Source organism: Monocercomonoides exilis (genome assembly GCF_001643675.1).
Source record: "Monocercomonoides exilis strain PA203 chromosome Unknown scaffold26-1319188, whole genome shotgun sequence".
In the NCBI taxonomy this organism is placed as follows: Eukaryota; Preaxostyla; order Oxymonadida; family Polymastigidae; genus Monocercomonoides; species Monocercomonoides exilis.
The window spans coordinates 46508-68458 of NW_027150571.1; the positions used below are offsets into that span (position 1 = coordinate 46508).

The 21951-nt window shown below is 35.4% G+C and overlaps 7 protein-coding genes across 7 annotated transcripts; 4 read left to right on the plus strand and 3 right to left on the minus strand.

Moving 5' to 3' along the window:
- Positions 1–1977: 1977 nt before the first annotated feature.
- MONOS_17653 (uncharacterized protein) lies at positions 1978–2235 on the plus strand (the record flags this gene model as incomplete). Its single annotated transcript, XM_067870593.1, has 1 exon — positions 1978–2235. The coding sequence occupies one exon, from the start codon at positions 1978–1980 to the stop codon at positions 2233–2235; it is 258 nt and encodes an 85-aa protein (XP_067726125.1).
- A 258-nt stretch (positions 2236–2493) lies between these two features.
- MONOS_11986 (uncharacterized protein) lies at positions 2494–2700 on the minus strand (the record flags this gene model as incomplete). The annotated part of the gene is made up of 1 exon (XM_067864564.1): positions 2494–2700. One exon carries the CDS (start codon positions 2698–2700, stop codon positions 2494–2496), a length of 207 nt encoding a protein of 68 aa, XP_067726126.1.
- An 819-nt stretch (positions 2701–3519) lies between these two features.
- On the plus strand, positions 3520–4451 carry MONOS_11985 (uncharacterized protein; the record flags this gene model as incomplete). Its single annotated transcript, XM_067864563.1, has 2 exons — positions 3520–3577; positions 3676–4451. The coding sequence occupies 2 exons, from the start codon at positions 3520–3522 to the stop codon at positions 4449–4451; spliced, it is 834 nt and encodes a 277-aa protein (XP_067726127.1).
- Positions 4452–6052: 1601 nt separating this feature from the next.
- On the plus strand, positions 6053–6875 carry MONOS_11984 (uncharacterized protein; the record flags this gene model as incomplete). Its single annotated transcript, XM_067864562.1, has 2 exons — positions 6053–6113; positions 6163–6875. 2 exons carry the CDS (start codon positions 6053–6055, stop codon positions 6873–6875), a joined length of 774 nt encoding a protein of 257 aa, XP_067726128.1.
- A 45-nt stretch (positions 6876–6920) lies between these two features.
- On the plus strand, positions 6921–7799 carry MONOS_11983 (uncharacterized protein; the record flags this gene model as incomplete). The annotated part of the gene is made up of 2 exons (XM_067864561.1): positions 6921–7152; positions 7579–7799. 2 exons carry the CDS (start codon positions 6921–6923, stop codon positions 7797–7799), a joined length of 453 nt encoding a protein of 150 aa, XP_067726129.1.
- A 658-nt stretch (positions 7800–8457) lies between these two features.
- Positions 8458–9021, minus strand: MONOS_11982 (uncharacterized protein; the record flags this gene model as incomplete). Its single annotated transcript, XM_067864560.1, has 1 exon — positions 8458–9021. One exon carries the CDS (start codon positions 9019–9021, stop codon positions 8458–8460), a length of 564 nt encoding a protein of 187 aa, XP_067726130.1.
- A 142-nt stretch (positions 9022–9163) lies between these two features.
- On the minus strand, positions 9164–10069 carry MONOS_11981 (uncharacterized protein; the record flags this gene model as incomplete). Its single annotated transcript, XM_067864559.1, has 1 exon — positions 9164–10069. One exon carries the CDS (start codon positions 10067–10069, stop codon positions 9164–9166), a length of 906 nt encoding a protein of 301 aa, XP_067726131.1.
- Positions 10070–21951: the final 11882 nt, after the last annotated feature.

The following is a 21951-nucleotide window of genomic DNA, read 5'->3' on the forward strand; positions in this document are numbered from 1 at the left end:
ACGGAATATATCTCCACAAAATACATCGTGTATCTCACTGGAGGGTCTTCTCAGCCCGTACACATTGTGGCGGATGTCCAGAGGTGTTTTTTCTGTTTTTGGCATGATCATCTCCTTTAATAATATTCTCAACCATCTAAAGAAGCATTTGATGTCTATCTCATCAACACATGGCACAGGAGGGATATGGGGCAGAGAAAAGATGGAAGAATATTTTTTGTGGCAGGGGATGGGAGTTGAGAGTTTTATGGAATGTTAATATTTCAAGAGGGATTTTTGAATAAAAGAAATTTCGAGACAAAGGGGTGGAGAAGGAATAGGTGGAGATTTGGAGAAGATAATATAGTAAATATATAGAGAAGTGGCTGAGGATGATGAGGATGGTGTTTATTGTTGATGGGAGAAATGGATTTTGAAAAGAAAGAAAAGAGGGAAAAAGTGGATGAAAAGAAGATGAATATTCTGAAGCGTTCATATGAAAAGGGGGTAACTTTTTTGAGAGGAGAAGATTTTTTTGGAAGAGAATGAAAAAGATGAAGAAAAGGATGGGATTGATATTTTCTGATGATTTTGTGAGCTGAATGGAAGAGGTGAATGGAAAGGAAGGAAATTGAGAAATATTATCATTTTCTATTTTTGAGGGGAAATGAGAGGAAATCGCAAAAAGAAAGTCAATAAACTTTGGAAAAATACAGCTTTATTGATTTCCACAATCTGTTCGTCATATATTTGGTGATTGAGTTTTTCTGACCAATCTGAAGTTTACACATCAAATGAGACGTTTTAGCCAATCAACAACTTCATACAAATTATTCTCAACATCTTAAATATCGTTCAACTGTTTTCGCATTTCTCAATAATTTCTTCTTCTTCCACATCATTTCCTTCTTTTTCATCATCTTCTTTTTCAGATAATCCCCTTTCATCCAATCAATCATCTTCCTCATTTCTCAATTTACAAACACAAAATTCGCCTTCTCACAATTCACTGACTTATTCAGCGACAAGCATGCCTGTTATGAACCGCACAGCAAAAAACACACAAAATCTTCTTCAGTCACATATTGCTTCTTCTTCTTCTTATTCTTCTTCCTCTTCCTCTTCTTCTTCTTCTTCTTCTTCTTCTTCTTCTTCTTCTTCTTCTTCTTCTCCTTCTCCTCCTCCTCCTCCTCCTCCTCCTCCTCCTCCTCCTCCTCCTTCTTTTTCTTCTTCTTCTTCTTCTTCTTCTTCTTCTTCTTCGCCTTCTTCGCCTTTTTCACCTTCTTCTTCACTTTCTTCTTCACTTTCTTCTTCCTCTTTGTCTTCGTCTTCGTCTTCTTTCCTGATGTCATCATTAGGCATTTGATTCATTTGTATTTTTGGAGCCGACAGAACAGCATCATTTTCAGTTTGCGAAGGGAAAGACAGGGATCAAACAAAAAAATAGTCAATTGACTTTGATGGAATTTCATTCTATTATTTTGCTTGAATGAATCTGTCATAAATATTGCAATTTGGATTATTATCATTCTTTTTAATCAACCTGTTAAATGTGATATTTCATTCAGTCAGCAACGTCACAGGAACTTCTCATATTTTTCTTTGGAAATATCATTCGACTGATTTCACATTTCTCAATCCTCTCTCCTTCTTCTTATTCTTCGCCTTCTTCTTCTGTGATATTTCTTTTCACTTCGTGTCAGAACAGACGATCGACCTTCAGATGCATGTGAACTGTTCAATCAGCGGCTTGATTGCACCTACCAAAAATTATTTCATTCGATTTTCCTACTCCCAACAGTATCATCCTCACTGTCAATGCATTTTGTAACTTCGTTGGATGGGCATTTGAACAGCTTTCCTTTTCCGTTGCAGTTTATCCAGCTCTGCTTCAGCGTTTCGAACGAAATCCATGCGCTGGCTGTGCAGAATAAGCTGAATGGGCATAGAAAGAGAAATGGTAGTTGGAGGGAAGGAGCTGACAGCAATATCGCACTCATGCTCTCGCTTTGCGATACTGCCAAGGAGCAGAGAGAGAGAGAGAGGAAAGGAAAGGAAAGGAAAGGAAAGGAGAGGAGAGGAGAGGAGAGGAGAGGAGAGAGAGGAGAGGAGAGAGAGAGGAGAGGAGAGGAGAGGAGAGGAGAGGAGAGGAGAGGAGAGGAGAGGAGAGGAGAGGAGAGGAGAGGAGAGGAGAGGAGAGGAAGGAGAGGAGAGGAGAGGAGAGGAGAGCGCATTAAAATGGAAGATGCAACGTAGGTTGATTTCAGAAGCAAATTGAGTGCAGAGCAGAGGAAAGGGAATCAGTGGGAAAAGCCAAAGGCGAAGACGAAGATGAATGAGAAAAAAGAGATTTCCACATTGAAAGCTTACACTTTCGACTCAAGACTTGCGCAGGCAACAACAGAAAAGAGGTAGAGGGACAGGAGAAGGGCAGAAGGAGGTGATGATGAAGATGAATCACAGCAGACATTTTTTCGCGTTCTACAGCGCACTCTCATCTGCTCGGCTGTATTCTCAAAATACCACAGCCTCCTCAACATTTGTGACTTCATCTTTTTCTCCATTGCCGCACACTGAATTGTTTGTCATTTCTGTTGTTGTGGGAAATCCACCAAAGCCATTCACTCCATCATCTCCCACAGCGGACTCATCTTCGCTAACATAGAAGTCCCTCTGCACATCGAACATGTTATCTCCTTCTTTATCTCCTTCTTTTTCCATTTCTTCCTTCTCACCGCCTATCACATGTGCGATTCTCGGGAAAAGCAGATTGGGTGATGCAGGCGTGTTTGCCAGCAGCAGCGTGTCAGCGACGAGGGATATGTTTGAGCCACAGAGTATCCTTCTGAACTATGCAGCGTATGTGGCTAGCCAGGGGATTAGGGCTGGTGGTGAGAAGGAGGGGAAGGGGGAGAAGAAGGATGAGAAAGAGGAGAGAGAGGATAACACTTTAATAAAAGACTTTCAAAAGAGAAGATGAAATCAACAAAAGAGAATAATAAGCCTGTGAAGATACTGATCACCATTTGCTTGACTTTCTGTCTGAATTCAGTAACAGATCATTAGAACGCTATATACTTTCTCAACATTTTCATCTGCTAACGCATCATCTTCATTCTCAACTTCTTCGTTTCCCAATTCATCACCGTTCTCTTTTGCTTCAACTTCTTCTTTATCTTGTTCTGATTTTTGCTTTTATTCTTGTTTATTCATCATTTCATCATTATCTTCTCTTCTTCTTCACCTGATTCATTAACTGGCACTCTAGAAATCCCTCAGCATCCACATCCACCTCCACAAGCGATGTCAATCCCTCCTCCTCTCCACATCCTATCTGATGCAAACAAAGCAATCCATTCAGCGCAAGTGAACTTATTTTTCTATTCTTCCTTTATCATCATCATTTTCTTCTTCTTCTTTCTTCTTCTTCCTCCTCTTCTTCTTCCTCTTCCTCCTCCTCTTCTTCCTCTTCCTCCTCCTCTTCTTTTTCTATACACCTCACCACCCGCATGCCCTCCGCACACCGCCCCACTTCTGCAGATGTCATCAACCACAGCTGTCTCGAGTGCAGCCGGTGAGTCGCCATCACCACCTCCGAGTTTGAGAGCCGTCTGGCTGGTTTCCCACTCGAACACACCAAAAACAGGAGTGAAGCAGACAACACAAGATTTGCAAATGATGCCTTTTACGACTCAGTCATCCGCGAACAATCGGTGAGACTGCATGACGGAAATGCGGTTTCTGATGTGCTCAACTACTCGTCAAGGTTTGATTTCCTCACGCTGTTTATGCCATCTTGCCTCACCGTCGGCCAGCTTTCTGACTCCGCACGCATCAAATCCGACTTCGATGGGGAACTTCCTCTATTCCCTTCAGACACACTGAGCATGCCTCTAGATAATCAGAATTACCATTCCTTGGGAGATCCTCAGCTTCCGCCTTTCTTCTCCTTCTCGCCAGCCCTCAGCCTCCGCAAATTGATTCCAGACAGCTCCCCAACTGGTTCCCCTTCCTTCTCCACCAGCTCCACACTGCTTGAAACTTACTCCCCTGCTGCCGCATCCATCGCTGTGTCTGTTTCCGTTCAATCATTCCTATCGCTGGGGCTTCCTCTTCTTGACCCGCTCGATCTGCTTGACTCGCTAGACCAGATGTCGATTGTGGCAGCCCCGAACAGAATAGCCAGTGCTCGAAAGACAAGTGCGAATGCGAAGAGGAAGCTGATGTCTTCAGATGAGAAGTCATATGCACTGCCTTTGGAAATGGAGTCGAAAATGGCCATGGAGGATTTGAATAAATTGGCTTCGAAGGATTTTCGGTCTTCTTCTACTTCTCCTTCAACAACTACTGCTTCTCCTTCATCGTCCTCTTCCTCTTCCTCCTCCTCCACTTCCTCCTCCTCCTCCTCCTTTGCTCACCTCATCGCTCACACAGCGGCCAATGAACTGAGTGTGAAGGCAAATTTGTTTTAAGAGGAGATTAACAAGCAATTGGAGTTATCGAGGAATGCAACGAGAACCATGACACATGAAGTCCTGGAGAGGAAGCAAACAACGTCAGAGACATTTTCGAAAGGAGAATTTTTATGAAGCAGAGTAGAAATTGAAGGAAGATGAGGAAAGGATATAAAAGGAAGCGGAAGGACAAGTGATTAGAAGAATAAAGAGAGAAAAGACGAGTTCGAATTAGTTTTATTCGTTGATTATCGAGTTCATTGTATTTCGTTCAACGTTTGAAGAAACCGAATCGAAAAGAAAGGACTGATGTTTTGTGATAATATTTCAGTTGAAGAAAAAGATAAAGTGAAGATAACCAATTGCTTAAATAAGTTAAAAGTATATTAATCTATAAATTGAAACAGTCTTTTTAACAAACTGTTTCAATAAGTCTTTCAAAGTATTTTTTATTTATTAGTACAGTTTTGCATGTTGAGAAACTTGACATTTTCCTTTTACAGCTTTATTTTTTATTTTTCACATTTTTTTTTGAAACTTGATCATAAAAATCCTTTTTCATCAAAAACTTTCAAAAGGTATGTATTTTTTATAAATATAAATTAAACAAATATATATGACAGAAATAAAAACTAAATACTTGCTAAAAATCAATTTGATTCTTTGATCAAAAAATCCCACAATAGATTTTATTTTTTTCGATTTTTGATCTTTTATTATGATGTCAAAAAAAATCACCCATATTTGAGATAATATTTGTGTGATTCTTTTTGAAAAGTCGCAAACGTTTAACTGATCTGAAAATAAGATCTAAAATGATCAAAAAATAGTGATCATTCTGTTCCCATTTTGGTTTGATTATTGTTATTTATTGTCATTTATTTCGCTTTAAAAAGAAAAATATGATACAAATTTGTTATCATCATATAAATTTTTGACTTTATTTTGAAATACACATGTGAAAGCGACTGCTTTCGAGCTATTTGCATCAAATGAGTTTCATGCTTTAATTTCCTCATTTTCATTTCATATATTCGAATATTCATTATGATTTAATGAACAGGAGCTAAGATTTTAATGATATTTTTGTTGAAAGATAAATACAATTTAATTAGCTTTAATTCTGGAATTTTTTCATGAGAAATTATCAAACAGGAAAAATTTATTAAAACAACACTCGTAACAATTGAAAGATATTCAAAAAGGAGTTGACATGGAGCAATAATTAATAAAATTCTAGAAAATTATGGAATGAAGTATTATTTTTCAAAATAAATCACCTTTTGCTCCAAACTCAAATGTGCAATCTCTTCTAATTTTAAAAGTCAAACGGTTTGTGTCATTCAAGTATCTTTCAACTCTGTATGTGTCTTTTTTTCTCCCTTCCATTTCATGTCCATGCATTATTGAAAGCTATCATGCTTCAAACATTTTAATTGCACGAAAAAAGCAGTTTTTCTTTGCCGGTCTGCCATCCTGATAAATATGTGGATGTGTTTAAACAGCCTGTGTTTCTTCTGGCTGATGTGTTTGGAGATATCTCATTAAATTTCTTGTGGCCGTGGCAGCGCATCAGTCGTCTCTTCTTTCAGAGTTTTCATCTTCTTCGTTTCCTTCTAATGGTGAAGTGCGCCGATCAACTTCTCCATTACGGAGGCGTGAAGAGAAAAGGAGAAAGGTGTGTGGGACAAGCAACTTGAATACTCTTCATCTTTATCTTCATCATCAGCGCTTGCAATTGATTCTTCGAATGCATGTGCGGTTGAGGCGTCACACACGTCGGCAGGAGCGATGGATGATATCGAGAGGCGGCTGCGGATTGTGGTACCTGAGGCTGCTGGGGTGTATGGGCTGCACATGCCGCTGTCGCTGCAGCTGCTGCTGTCGCCGCGGGCGCTGCAGACGCTGCGGGGATATGTTGTAACGCAGCGGGCGGTGCTGTATGTGGATATTATGTGTGCATACGATGTGTGTATTTCGGTGATACTTTCAGTTCTGCCGGCAGCCCCACTTTTTTCTATTGCGGCGTTAAAGGGAAAGAGGTCATTGAATAAGTGGATCTTTTCGGATGCAGATGAGAATGCTTTCCCGTCGATCAACGATCTGTTTAACCCTTCACTGCAGATATTGCTCTCTCCGCAGTTGAAATATTTGGTGATGGAGCTAGAAGTCGAAGTGATGGAACAAGGGGTTGCAGTGTGTGAAGAAAAAGAGATTGTAAAGAAGGCGCTGGAGGCGGCGGGGCTGAAGATGGAGGATGTGGTTCTGTGGCCAGCAACGATTGTGCTGGCGGTGCTGGAGGAGCGCGAAGAGGCGGAGGAAGGAGAAAGGAGAGGTAAAGAGGGAGAAGAATATGGAGAAGAAAAAGGAGAAGAAGACGAAGGGAGAAATGGAGGTGATGGGAATGAGGAAAAAGTCTGGTATCCGACGGCGAACAGATAGTTTGTGGAGAGAACCAAAGATAACCAGGGGAAGCTGGAAGAAGCGATGGCTCTGCTGATTGTGGAGGCGCTTGGGCTGAGTCGGCTGAGGTTTGTGAAGGCGGGCCCAGAGGCAGAGACTGAGGCAGGTGCAGACAAGCAGCATTCTGAGGAATCTGAAGTGAACAGTTCTTCTCCATCCGATGGCATCCAACAGGAGAACAAAAGAGCAGAAGAAGAAGCAACAGATGGGTCTTTGAACATTTCTTCAGATGTTTGTTCAGATGGAAGTGAAGGAAGTGTGAGGAACAGGTGTAAATATCGATGATGGTTTGAAAATCATTGAGGAAAAAGACAAATCCGATGAAGAAGTTAGGGGGAAAAGTCGTTTGATTTTTGAGGAGTGATAAGAAGAAGAGAAGGAAGAGGAGGAAAAAGGAGGGAAAAGAAGGGAAAATTGAGTGCAGATAGAAGAGCGGAATGTATTGTTTGTTTTATCTGGTCGATGGCTGATGATCTGTGTGTCGATACGAAAGGGGAGCGCGTGGATAATGAAGCTGTGCATTGCAGATGGGCAGACTTTTGATGTGCTGGGCGAGATGAACATTCCGCTGCCTTAAGCTGTGCAAAGATGCAGGTGAAATGGTGGAGATACAGCTGAGGAACAAAGCCAAAGAGGAATCTGGTTCTGGGGCCATGCGAGATCCTCGTGTTGAATGGGACAGAGAGTGAAGCAGGGATGAAGCAGGTCGGTGTGGAAGACTTGGCGGTTATGTTTTTCGAACTTGTTGAGTGGTTCGAGCACAAAGCAGAGGAGAACGAATATGTGTGTGGTATCTTTATCTGCCAGGATGAGCTGACCCACCTTGCGAATGTACACACTTTGATGAAGCAACGGCTTCTGTGCTGTTCAGTGACAGCGTCGTTAGATATTGCACATGGATGATTCAGTGAAGGTGAAGTCCACAAGGGAGAAGGGAATTGAAGCTTCACAGAAGAGAAGAGAAGGAGCAAAAGCAGGTAATGCGAAGGAGATTCTGAGCAATTGTTCAGCGACACCATCAGTGCATGCGTTTGAAGGTGTGTTTGATGGGGAACCAGATCCGGAGACGCAGCTGATATGGCTAGGTGAGTGAATGGAGGCGGTGGTGCAGAAGGCGGGGAGGCGTGTTCATTCAACACGTCAGACAAGAGGCTATGTACAGAAGAGGAGTTTATTCAGAGAAGACAGTCGAATGCTGTACAAACGATATGGGAATGTGGATGTGATGCTTTGCACGCCATTTCAAACCGACCACGCTTTTTCAGTGATCATTCTGATGGATGCTCCCTTGGTATTGAAGATTGCAGCAGAGGATGTGCATTACAATTTTGTTTCTTCTTCTTCTTCTTCGTCGTCGTCAATTTCTATTTTTTTTGAGTGTCTATTCCTTCATCTCATCCTCCTCTTCATCTCAAATATCTCATTTGTCACATTCCTCTTCTTTTCTCTCTCTCTTTATCAGTCTCAGCGCATACATCTCTGGAAGCACCTGCTTTGAACAGTATATCAAATGCGTGTGTTCTGACGAGTTGCCCGTCGATGTGCTTGTTTCATTGGCTTTTCAGTTTTTGCGCAGCTCCATCGGCCTCCTCATCTCCTGATGCGAAGAAGAAGAGAACTTGTGCGAAGAATGGGACGAAGGTATCGGAGGTGGCACATCGTCAAGAGGAGTGGGGGATTTGAACAGACGAGGAGACGAATGGAAGAAGCGCTTGTGCGACGAGGTCTGTGAAGATGGAGTATATGTGACCAGGAGAAGCGATGGGGCATCAACAGCGGAGGAGGAAAGAGGTGCAGACATAGCTGATGAAAGAGAAGAGGAGGAAGTGGTGGAGATGATAGCAGACGAAGTGACTGCAGCTGGATAGTTTGATGAGGTAGTTGGGGCTGCAACAGCTGAAGATTGTTGGAGGCTTCCTGGATGACCCAAATGAGACGGACGAGATGAAGAGCCTGCCTGTGTGAGTGATTGCTGCGACGTGGCTGAGGATGTGCGGGCGTGGAGAGAGTTCGCGTTCAAAGAGGAAGACAATGATTGAGATTGAGATTGAGGCCGAGACTGACACTGAGATGAAGGCTGAGGCTGTTGGGTAAGTGCAGGACCAGGCGAGGTGGATGCAGACATCTGCTGGATGCACTGAGAGAAGGAAAGAAGAGAAGAGAAAGAAGAGGAAGCGAGAGATGTAGGAGAAGTCAGAGAGGCCAAGGAAGAAGAAGCAGAGGAAGATAAAGGTGGAAGGGAAGTAGACTAAGACGAAGAAGAAGAATTAGAATTTGAGGCGGAAAAAGAGGAAGAAGAAGAAGATGATGATGATGAATGATAAGGAGGAGAAGAAGAATGAGAAAGAGTAAAATGGAAGAGGAAGAAGATAAAGAGAAGAAAGAAAAAGAAGAGAAGAAGGAGAAGAAGGAGAAGAAGGAGAAGAAGGAGAAGAAGGAGAAGAAGGAGAAGAAGGAGAAGAAGGAGAAGAAGGAGAAGAAGGAGAAGAAGGAGAAGAAGGAGAAGAAGGAGAATGCAAAGAATTGAAAGTGAAGTGAGGAAAATGAGAAGGGGAATGAGAATGTGTTGAGAGGTTAGCAGACAAGATGGAAGAGAAGGAAGAAGAAGAAGAAGAAGAAGAAGAAGAAGAAGAAGTGGAAGAAGAAGATGTTGATGACTGTGGTGGTGGCGATAAAGAAAAAAGCGAAATGCTATGTTGAAATTCTTGAACTTGCAAGCTGGGCGAATGCTGAGGAAAAGAAGGAGGGATGGCCGCGATCCGTTGAGGAGATATATCTGGATGAGATGAGCGTGCAGCAGGTGCTGATGGATCAATAGGAAGTCGAACCGAAGAAGTGAAAGAAGAAGGAGAAGGATCTGAAGAATGAGAAGGAAAAAGAGAGGCAAAATATGAAACACGGATTGAAGTTGAATGACTAAGGGAAGCAGTGGAGATGAAGCAGGTGGTTGTGCAGGAGTTTGTGAATGATGTGAACAAAGAGTGGGAGGTGAATGAGGAAGAATGGAGGGCGAGGAAGTTTGTGGAGTGGGAGAAGATGCATGCGGTGCGGATGCATGCGTGTGACGTGGTGATGATGAACATAACAGCTTCGTAGATGTCGACAGAGGTGCCGATGCAAGCGACAGGTTCGATCGCGCTGTAAAGTGGCAGCGCAAAAAGGACACAAAGCATTGCACTGGTGTATGATGGTACTCTTACGTTATTTCGTTCGTTACGCTTCTTGCTGAGAAAAGTGTTTGTTCTATATCAAGTGCATTTGATGATTCGGCATTCGAATTTGTGTTGCAGCGGAGAATGATGGCTCATGGTGGGGTGAAAGCAGAATGGAGGGTGCTGGAGGCAGATTGGAGAAACAGGATGAATGTGTCGCAGGATGCGGAGAAGGAAATGCTGCTTGAGTTTCTGGAGTGGAAGAATCTGCAAAGAACAGATGTGGACTTGTTGATGATTTCATGGTAGTTAAAGGAGAAGAGTGTATCTGAAATTGTGGTTTGAATACTGTTGGCTGCATGTGGGATGGTGCGGTGGTGTAAATGCATGAGATCACTATTTTTGAAAGGAAGGCATGTGTGTTGGAGTTTCGCCATCTGATCAACGTGCATATTTTTGTGTTTGAAATAGAAGAAGAAGAGGAGAAGGAGGAAGAATAAGAAGAAGAGATGATGATGAAAAGAGAATGAAAATAAAGTGAAGAGAAAGAGATGATGGAAGAGAGAAGATAATTTTTGATAATTCTGCTTCAACACGTGCTGTTATCATCGCTGAGTTTGATGCTGTATTTGAGTCGGAGACTGCCCAACCACTTTGATCATCATTTCCTCTGATTTCATGCTTCTGTCCAGCAAAGGTCAATTCATCGCTCATCATAATCATTCCATTTACAATAACTTTCTTTGTTCCTGCTTGTCTTGTGAGGTAGTGCATCAAGGTCAAACAGTGGAACTGGACGATTCCACAATGTGGGTGGTCAGATTCCTCAGAATTGCTCACATATATTTCTGTAGGATTAGGAAGGAGATAGATACACAGAGGAACGGCCACACTGTTGTTTCCATTGTCATATCCTCTAACCTTCTCAATTGAATCCAAGGAGGCTTTTATACATGAAATGTTTTCTGATTTTGCAGTTTCTTCCAGATTTGGTGAAAGGACAAAGATGTCATTCCCCCACTTGGCTGTATTCGTTCCGAATGTGGAGGAAATTAGGATATTTGGATATTCATTAGATAATCGAAGAAGAATTCCATCCCCAAGGCTATTGGATGCTGAGCAAAAACATCCATCAAAAGATCCGCCTTTGACTTTCACTTCATTTCCTTTTCCTGCGTATTACATAATCGATATTCTGTTCTCTGAACTTGTGCTTCAATATCCCGATATTGCTCTCTAATTCAAATCTTAGTCTATTCTGCCATTGAAAAAACAAATGTTGACTGTCAACTGCGTACTTTTCTATTAAAAACAAGCAGGATTGAATTATTAATAAAAAATAAAATATTTTTGTTCAAATTAAATTGAAACCACTAAATTTATCTTATTTACAGATGCATCAAATATGTGTGTTCTATCTTCGCAATTGTGTGAAGTTCAGGCTCATAACGCAAAAGAAAAATTCAACTCAAAGGAAAAATTGAATTAACAATGAAAATCAAGTTTGAAAGGAAAAAGAATCGGAACATACCTTGTACATTTCATTATTCGGCATTTACAAAGATGTTCAATCAAGTTAAACACTTTTTCATTGAAAAACTGATATGAAAATTTTGATCAAAAATTTTGATACATAATTTTTTGAAAAAGAATTTTTCTTCTCATAAAGACGTTTGTTATGAGCCAACATACATCACTGTGAAAGTTTAATATTTTCATTTGTATAATGGTAACGGATTGCTTTTTATTAACTTTCATGGGATAAATTTTTGATCTGCAGCGACTTTTCAAAAATTGCGACACATATGAAAGTTTTATTGCTGACTTTTCCTAACATTATAAATAATATTTCATTTTTTCCAAAAAGTGGAATGAAGTTGTTATTAATAAAAAACATATCCAATTAAAAAACCACCATTTTATAAACTGATCTATTCAAATGTCAGTGATTTCGTTTTTTCTTTGAATTTTTTTCTTCATTTTTTTTGAACGCTAATGAAAGGCTTTCAATTAAATGGAAAAAAATTCGAAATAAAATGTTGTTATTTCACTTAAATGCAAGTATTTTGGACTAAATAACAAAATGGGGGAAAATTCGGATTTTCAAGCTTTTTATACACAAGGCATTGAAAAAGTGTTGCACTCATTACATTATTTCACTTTCTCAGATTTCAGAATAAATTTGATTTTCATCATTTAAACAAATATTATTGACATAAAAACATTACGTTTTGTGACATCAAACGTATTTCAAAAAATAAACCCATTTATTTCATATTTTTTTATCATAGATAATCAATAAAAAGTGTATAATTTTTCAATGAAAATGCCTAAAGTCAAATATTTTGTTCCAAATGATGGTATTAATATTGTTTTTTATTTTTGAAATCACTCAGTTAATTTGTGTATTCAATAAACACCATTTATATAACATATTTGGAGAACTTATTATCCGAAATTGTTGAACTTATTATTCGATTTTGAAAAAACTTATAATTCAAAATTGGCAAATTTCTTATTCGAAATAAATAAAATAGAATATTTTTTTATAAAAAATTATTGTTGTGAAAAATTGGTGTTTGGCTGAGTACTGAAAAGGAATTAAAACATTATGTTTATCCATTATTAATAAAAAGGATGACAAATTGAACCTCGATTTTTTAAATTTGTCAATGAACATGAAATTTTCTGATATCGAAAAAAAAAATCTTCATTATAAGAATCTGACAATTTAAAATGTATTCATCTGATAGTTATGAAACATGCATTGTTCAATCATGATTAATCATTTATTTCTAAAAAAAATAAAAGATCAACAAAGAACAAATGAAGAATTCTGAAAGCGCCTTAGTATATTGATTCAAATGAAAATAATTTCTGTTTTCATCATCTCGCATTGATTCGAATTGTATATTTTGATTGTTGAATGTGAAAACAAACAATATGCGGTGAAATTATTCAAAAATTATCCCATTTTCATGAAGACAATTATTTTCTGAAAAATCAGAAAATTTCATGTTAATTGACAAAATATAAAAAACGGGGTTCAAATTTTCATATTTTTAACAAATTTTCAATAATATTGTAATTTTAATCACATTCCCACACTCAATCAAAAACAAATTTATCACTCAAAAAATTTTTTTAAAATGCTCAATTTTATTCATTTTGAACAATAAGTTTTCCAAATTTGTATAATTAATGGAGTGACTTTCATTTGCAGTATCTTTTCAATTTTGTGAGAAAAATAATGACAAGTTAATGTTATTTATTATTTTGAATGTTCAGAATTCTTGAAAGGATTATTGTTTGAAGATTTGAAACGACAAATGGAAATCATTTTTTTTCAACAAAATCATTAATTTTTTATATAGTTAAAGGATTAAAAGAACATTTATATTACAGAAAAATCAAAAACAATTTTTTTTCAAAAAGTTTTGAATGTGATGATCTTTCACAATGGAAACATTTCTTATGTTCGAGACAAATTAATCTTGGAAATATGGGCATGTTTCTATTATTTCAATAATTACAAAAACTTTTGGCAAATGGAGAAGATCCTGGAACCGCATGATCATCACCCTTAATTATTTAAATTTTGTAAAATTTTCATATTGTGCTAATTAGGTTTTAGGGTTTTGACGAATTAAACAAGTTCATATTGGATTTTGTGATGGTTTAGGGTTTTACCGAGCAAAATAAGGGTTAGGGTTAACCCTAGAAGAGATATTAAAAATGAAAATGATATTAAAAGTGGGTAGGATCACCATGGTACCAGGATCTACTCCACTTGCCAAACTTTTCAAAACCTTTAAATTTAAATGTCAAATAGGGTGATTTATAAACCCGAACATTTTTATAAACCCGGTTATTTTTTTGTTCATTGAAACAGAATGAATACAACATAAAAATATAAAAAGCAAACTTTTACATGTTTATTTTACTATTTTATGACAGAACTAAATTTTTTTTGTTTCAATTTTTGTTTTTGACGAAGATCAAAGGAATTTTTAATTTATTTTTGATCATTTGTTTTGCTCGTTTTGAATCAACTCTCATTTTTTGTTTGTTTTTAGTTACAAGGTCATAAAACATACATAATGAAGTTTTATTATTTGAAATGTTTTATGTTTTTATCTATTTTTTCTATTGTTTTTCTCATTTCATAATTTTTGACAAAAAATATAAAAATTTGAATATTATGAGCAACACAATATTTTTTATATTTTTTTAGTGATGTGCATGAAAAGAAAAAGATTTGAATAAAGTATTAACCGTGTTAAAATATTGTGAAATGTTGTTGCTCAAGAAGCACACATCAATTTTTGAAAATGATAAATATGCTTATTTCACATTATATTAAATTTAAAATGACTGATTATTAAGAATACCAATGCTTTTTTTATCTTTTTCAGATGACATTGTATGAATAATTCTTTATATGGCAAAAATTTTTTGAAAAGTTCCATTTGTTTAATTTTCAAATAAACCAAAAATTTCATGTATCTATCAATTTTCGATTTCCACTCACGAAACTTAACAATAATGGAAATATTAACATTGTTTGGGTTCTGTTTGCATTTCAAAAAAGTTTCGAAAGTGTGAACAGAATTATCCATTGCGACGCGACTTAAAAAAATTCATCAAGTCTGTCAGTTAAAAATATTGTCGAACAACAGGTTCGATTCCTGAGAAGAACACTTTTTTATTCAATTCAATTTTTTTTCAAACAAAAGTTTTGAACAGATTTATTTCGATGAACTTTCTTAAAATACTCAATGAAACAATTTAAATGTGAATTATAATGGCATCGATCATTTAAAATATGATCGATTGTATCAGACATCGACACGCGTTTTGAACTATATGTTATCGTATGGCAAAGTTCAGAACCTTTCTTGAAATCAATTGGTGAATATTTTCCAATCCTTTTCTGCATTTTGGATGTTTCTGCATTTGAGTTAACATAATTGGATATTTTTCGTCTGAACAATGAAGTGTTTAATAGTTTGTGTTTTTATTATGTTGAAATTGTATAGAAGATTCGTTATTCAATCGGTATTTTTCATTTTTCATTCAATGTGATATCAATTTGTGTAACTTTATGAAGATTATAATATTATTTCGCCAGATGTTATTAGATGGATATTGCGCTAATTGTTGAAACACATTAGAACATTTAAGAAAAATTGCCTTATTTGCATCAAGCCATTCTTTGTGTATTTGAAAACTGTCTTTAATTTGAACAAAAAAATTGATGGAAGCTTTTTAAGAAGTGTTGAATTGCCAGATAACAGTGATTGTCAAATATTTTCTAGTATTTTCATTTGTGATTGATTTTTTTTTTTCAAACAATTCAATTGTTTATTTATTGCTTTTATAGAAAAGCTGAAAAGTATTTTTTTTCTGAAATGATAATCTATTCATAATAATAAAGAAAGACTATAAAGCTCATCAAGATCCTTTTAATGATTTTTCTCTTCTTTAGTGAAAATTCTGAAATGCCAAACATTTAATAACATTTTATCATTTTCGTCGAAAAGGATAATTCATTTTCATCAAAACAAATTATGACATTTAAAAATATAGTTGATTGAAAGTCATTCAAATATATGCGTTTCTTTTATCACTTCACATATCACAAAGAATCAAAAACAAGTATTTTATTAACTATTTGTTTATTGGCGATATGAACTCATTGTTTCAAAGGAAAAAAATATTTATCAGATAAGAATGCAAAAATTGAAAAAAAAATAAACGAACTTTAATGATCAAACAAGGAGTAGTGTATTCAATGTTTCTTCACTTAAAGAATGACGCCGATCTCCAACAATTCTTCTCATTTTTGAAAAAACCCTCTCACAAGGCGCTTCGCTGCAAGGACTGGCAATTAAAGACATGCAAATGTTTGCGTAAATGGTGTGAATTTTGCTTTGTGAACCAATGATTGAGTAATAAGTGAAAGGATTAACCAAAATAGTTTCCTTTTCAGTTGGATATAGTGACTCATAAAATATCTTCTTGTATTCATCAATATGAATTCTCTTTGCTTTGGAAAATATATTCTCTATGAAAGAATTGAACGAAGATATTATTCTCATACTCCAATTAGATGTTATTGCAGATTCAATATTCGAAGATATTTCCTTAAGGTCATCTTCAGTTGTCATTTTGTTGCGAGTAACTTGTTCATTTGATCCAATTTCGTAAACATCCAACTCTATTTCCTCATTTGAACTTGATGTGGGTTCTTCGATATCTTCAATATCCATTCTGGATGAACAATTTTCTTCATTTTCTGTATGCATATCTGAACTTGTCTTATCAGTGTATCTTGTGGAGTGACACATTAAATTCTCACTTGAAGTTGGAAAACATTTAAATTCGTCATTTTCTGCTTCCAATTCTGCATCGGTCAATCCAAGCAAATCTTCGAAATCTTCACAAATTGAAAAATCATTCGCTTCATCTTTGTTTGAAATATCTTTTGATGCTAATTCAAATATTCGCAATAATTTATCCAATAGCTCATCATTTTTGTTTGTGATTGAAACTGAGCCTTCTGAAAAATGACTGGAAGTTCCTTCCGTTATGGTGGTTGCAAAGCCGAGTCCTTTTTTGTGTGATAAATGGATTCCTTCTGAGAAACTTATTGCTGAGTGAAAAGACGTGATTGACAATGGGGTTTCAATGCCTTTGGGATCGGAAACAAATGAATTAAACAATGAAGTTGATGTTTGATTTTCATCAATTGAAGTTGGATCAGAGAAATGCGCTTGTGGAAATTGCGATTCTTTACATGCAGATGAATTGTCGGTTGATGAAGATGCTTGTTCCTCTTCATTATATTTCAAAGGATCAAAAACTGTTGATGTTGTAAATAAATTGGAATATCTAAAAAATTGAGAACTGTCTTTGGACACATCATCTGAAGGTTCAGTGGTTGTTTGATTCGACTTTGAACTTGAGACAATTTGATTTTGCTCTGCCTCAATATTGAATTTGAACAAAGCTATTTCTAAATTAAATATCGATGCAAATTCACCTTTTCTGAAATTGTTCAAACCATTCGGAGTTAACACATACGCTAATGCTATCATGTCGCCTCTAGGTCCTGACAAAAACGAATTGAATAATTCAATCAAAAATTCACAAACACAAATAGACCATTGAAGTTCTTTAAAACTTGGTTGATTGAGAATGACAAAATACCTTCCCAAAGCTTTCAGTAGTTCTGGAAATGCTCCTCCAAGTTTTGAAGTTTCATTCTCAAAAAAGAAATGCAATTGCTGCAATGGAAGAAGCAAAATTTCTGTTCTAATAATATCTGAGACTGTGTTTGAATCAAGAAGTTCAGCTTGTAATATCATCTTTTTGTTGACTCTGATGAAACGACAAATTTGATATAAACAAAGCCATCTTGTTGCAACGTACGTCGGACATTTTGTTTTCAAAATCGAATAAATTCTGGGATTGTGAGCGCTTTTTGAAAACTCAACAATTGTTTCCTTCAATGTTTTCAGTGTTTGATTGTTGGAAAAAATTCGCACAATAATCAAATTAGTTAAATGATTCATGCAGTATATAAAAAAAGGACCAAATGCGAATAAATGTTGAGGATCTTCATCTGAAAAAAGTCTGTTTCTTATTTGTTGCAAGGCTTTTCTTTGCGGAAGAAGTCCATCACTGCAAAAGCAGTGCACCTCCGATTTGCATATTGTTATTTCGCGGATTACATTCAAGGCCAAGTTTTCATAATCTTTTGATGAGTAACAAGCGGGATATAATTTCCAAAAAATTGGTTTCCCAGAAATTGTCAGTGGGACAACAGAAACAGCTGTATATTTCTTTCCGGATATTGCTCCTCCGTCAATCATGACCCCAACTGGTACATTTTCAATGTGTGAATATCTCTCTGATTCTATTCTTTTCCTTTCTATTGAAAGCATGTTAGACACTTTTCTTTCAGTAATCAGTGGAAATATTGTTCTTGCAGGAAGTGTGGGATTTTGCTGAGCAATTTGAATTAATAACTGCAAAAAGTTATTCAATTCTGATGAAGATGCTGAACGAAATGATACGTTGCAATGACCAACAAACTGTACAAATGAAGTTGACAAATCTGAAAATTGAATAAACTTTTCTGATGATTGAATTTGTGTTGATGATAGTTTGCCTTTATCAGTATTCTTTTTCTGCATTAAGTGATCCAAACTTTGATTCGAAGTGATCGTGCATTTGTGTGAATCCAAAGAAACATATCCCCTTCTTCCAGAAAATCCACAATTGAATCCTTTCCGACTGTTTGGACAAAGAAGATATCTGTGACCATCTTTTTTGATACTTCCATCTTGCTGAATAGGAATAAAAGATATCCACAAATTATCTTTATATATTTCTAATGATATTTTTGTTATGAACTTTCCATATTCTTTCGGGTGCCTGTAAACTATTGGTGGAAAATAAAAATTCAAAAACAGAAAAACATTAAAACCATTTCCTTTCTCAGTTGTTTTGACATATTCCAAAGCAACGAATCCACAACCAATCTTTTGTAATTCGTAACATTTTTTGTAAAATGCTTTTTTCTTTAAATATAAAGAATATTTTTGTATAATAATTAAATGCTATATAAACTACATACAATTAAAAGATCGTTCAGGGATAATTGAAGTTCAGGTGGTAAACTGTTTAATAGCTCAGGATCCATTTAAATAATAAATTTCTTGATGCCCAGACTCTCCACTGGAAAAGATTGTCATCAAATTTCCATGACTGACTGATCTTGTCAACAAACCATAACTTTGATAATAATCATTAAAATTTTGACAACATCGAAAAAGCAAATAAAAAAATGCAGATCCAATCATATAAATATAAACATTTTATATTCTTTATTTATTAATTTATTTTCCATATTTTTTTGCTTTTTCATAAAATGAAATTTGAGTGACAAAAGTGTTTTATAAAGTCGGTCATTTTAACTTTTTGTTTCAAAAAATGTCACAAGTCGCAGAGGATTAGAACAGAAATTTGATAAAATATGAAAATTATGTTTTATTTGAAAATTAAACAAATGGAACTTATCAAAAAAATTTAGCCAAATTAAATAAAAGCATAGATATTTTCATATTTTCATATTTTTATCAAAAATTATGAAATGAGAAAAACAATAGAAAAAATAGATAAAAACATAAAACATTTCAAATAATAAAACTTCATTATGTATGTTTTATGACCTTGTAACTAAAAACAAACAAAAAATGAGAGTTGATTCAAAACGAGCAAAACAAATGATCAAAAATAAATTAAAAATTCCTTTGATCTTCGTCAAAAACAAAAATTGAAACAAAAAAAATTTAGTTCTGTCATAAAATAGTAAAATAAACATGTAAAAGTTTGCTTTTTATATTTTTATGTTGTATTCATTCTGTTTCAATGAACAAAAAAATAACCGGGTTTATAAAAATGTTCGGGTTTATAAATCACCCTATTGGAAAATATAACAGAAACAGCGTTGAATAATATTGCAAAACTATTTGTTTATTTTTTTTGAAATATTTTTATGCTCACGAATCGAATAAAAAGAAAAAAAGATAATTGTCAGTTATAATAAATTGACTCCAACAAAAAAATTCAAAAAAAGCAAATAAATCATTAAATTACCAGTTGCGCTCTCGAAAGAGAGCTCTGCGTTAAATAGCCAGAAAAGATGGACATTAAGAATAAAGGAAACAAGATTATGTTGTATTTATGTGTTGTTTTTCATTAAATTTGAATCATTCAATTGATAAGCTCAATGAAAATGTTGCTCGTAACTTTCTTAAGATTTGCGAAATTAAAAGGAGAAATCTGAAAAGAAGTCGATTTTTGCTTTCTTGTTGAAACAAATTGCTTCAAAGGCATATTTTTTGTAGAAATGATTGAGAAAGAAGGATGAACGCTTCCACAGCAAAAATACCTTCTTCCTTTCGTTTTCTTCATTGAACTGTTAAATAAACCAATATTGCGCATCATTCGTATTTTTTATCTTCTTTCCTCTTCCTTGCGATGCTGATGAAAGTTGGTTCATAAAATCAAAAATCAATAAATCAGCTCATGTGGCTGCTCTCTTTCTTTGAGAAAATATCATCATCTTTGTAATTTGCCTTTCTCCTCTTCAGATCCTTCCTCAAAAAATATCCTCAAATCTGATTCTTCCATTTTGCCTGCTTTTCCTTCACCTTATTTCTCCTTTCTCAACATTATCTCTTCCCTCCCTTTGTATTTCCTTTTTCATCAATTTTTCTCTTCCTTTCTGTCTTTTAACCAAAATACCATCTCCAAAAAGAAATCTCTCACAAATGGAGTAAAAATGATTTCCATTTCCTTGTGGTATAAGAACATTAAGATAATAACAGATGTAATATTGATAATCCAAAATACAATAGAAATACAAAATAATTAGATTTTTCATGAAAATATTCGAGAAAAGCAAACATTCAACAGACGTTCGTTGCTGCTGCATTCTTTCCTTCACTTCCTTTGTACTTTTCAAAACCATCGATTTTCAGTCATTTCAGCCTTTGAAAACTTTCATTTTTCTCTCAAATTGTATCATTTTCTGCCCTGTTTGCAAAATAAAATCAAAAATATGAACAAAACACCCAATGAAATGTCTCATGTGAATTAATTCCACACTGTCCATCTCATTGGACGAGAGTGTCCTATTTCAGCCATCCAACGCTTCAGCAAATAACAATCAAGAAACAACCATTCCAAAATACCTCTGATGACTGAAAACACAAAAATCACACAATCACCAGAAAATAAAATATGAAAAGTTTCTTCAAAATACTTTCACTGTGCAAGCCTCATCTGTTCCTCAGATAAATGAATTCCAAAAAGGATAATGCTTCTCCAACTCTCACTTCATTTGAAAAATGAACAACACGCTCAGAGATTGAAAAACAAATATTCTGGCAAGAAGAATGAGTATTACAGCTTCTCTCTTTGTATTAATGAAAATATCAGAACATCAACATTTTCAATCAATCATTTTGTATTATTCAAATTATCAAATGAAAAAATTTTTTAATCTTTTATCTGTAATCAAAAATAAAGACAACAATCTATATTGATTCATAAGCCAATAAGAAAAATTTCATTAATAAATATATAAGCCCATTCTTATAAAGAAGAAATCCGGAAAAAAAGAAACGTGTCTTCTTTGTGCGGATAAGTTCCTATGCTGTCAGGAACATGTTGTCTTGTGTGCATAATATGTGTGCAATGTCTATGCAATGGTGCCACAAATGATGAAGCAAATCTGGTAGAGAAATCGATAAATGACAGAAAAACAGATTATTTGGGCTTCTCTTTGTTTGATCTCCTTCCAAATGATAAGAATGGAGATAAAAACATGATAGAAATGTTTGTTGAAGGGAATGAAGGTGGAATTGAAGAAAATGAAAAACAAGAAAAATCAAAGAAAAAAAATCCAAAAATGGAAGATGAAAGAAACAACCAAAATGGGAAAGGGAAATTAGTCAAGAAATCGAATAATGAACAATTTCATGATGAAGGAGAAATGGCGAAAAATGAAAGAATATTTGAAGAAAGTGAGGTTGAAGGATGGTTTGTTCTGATTAATTCATCAATTGAGCTCAAATCATTGGGGTTGATTCAAAATGATGAGAGAAATGTTGTTGAAGCGGGGGATGGAAGTTTTGTTGAATTGGATGATTGTGGTATTTTTTTGATGAGTGAAGTATCTCCGTTTTGTTTGACAGGAGGTTGTGGAGTTTTCAAGAATATTTCGCTCAGCTCATCTTCAACTGGATTTTTGGAGACATTTCCATCTCTTTTCTCTTCAGAAACATATCAAGAGAAGTTTTCAGAAAAATGCTTTGTTTTTGTTTGTT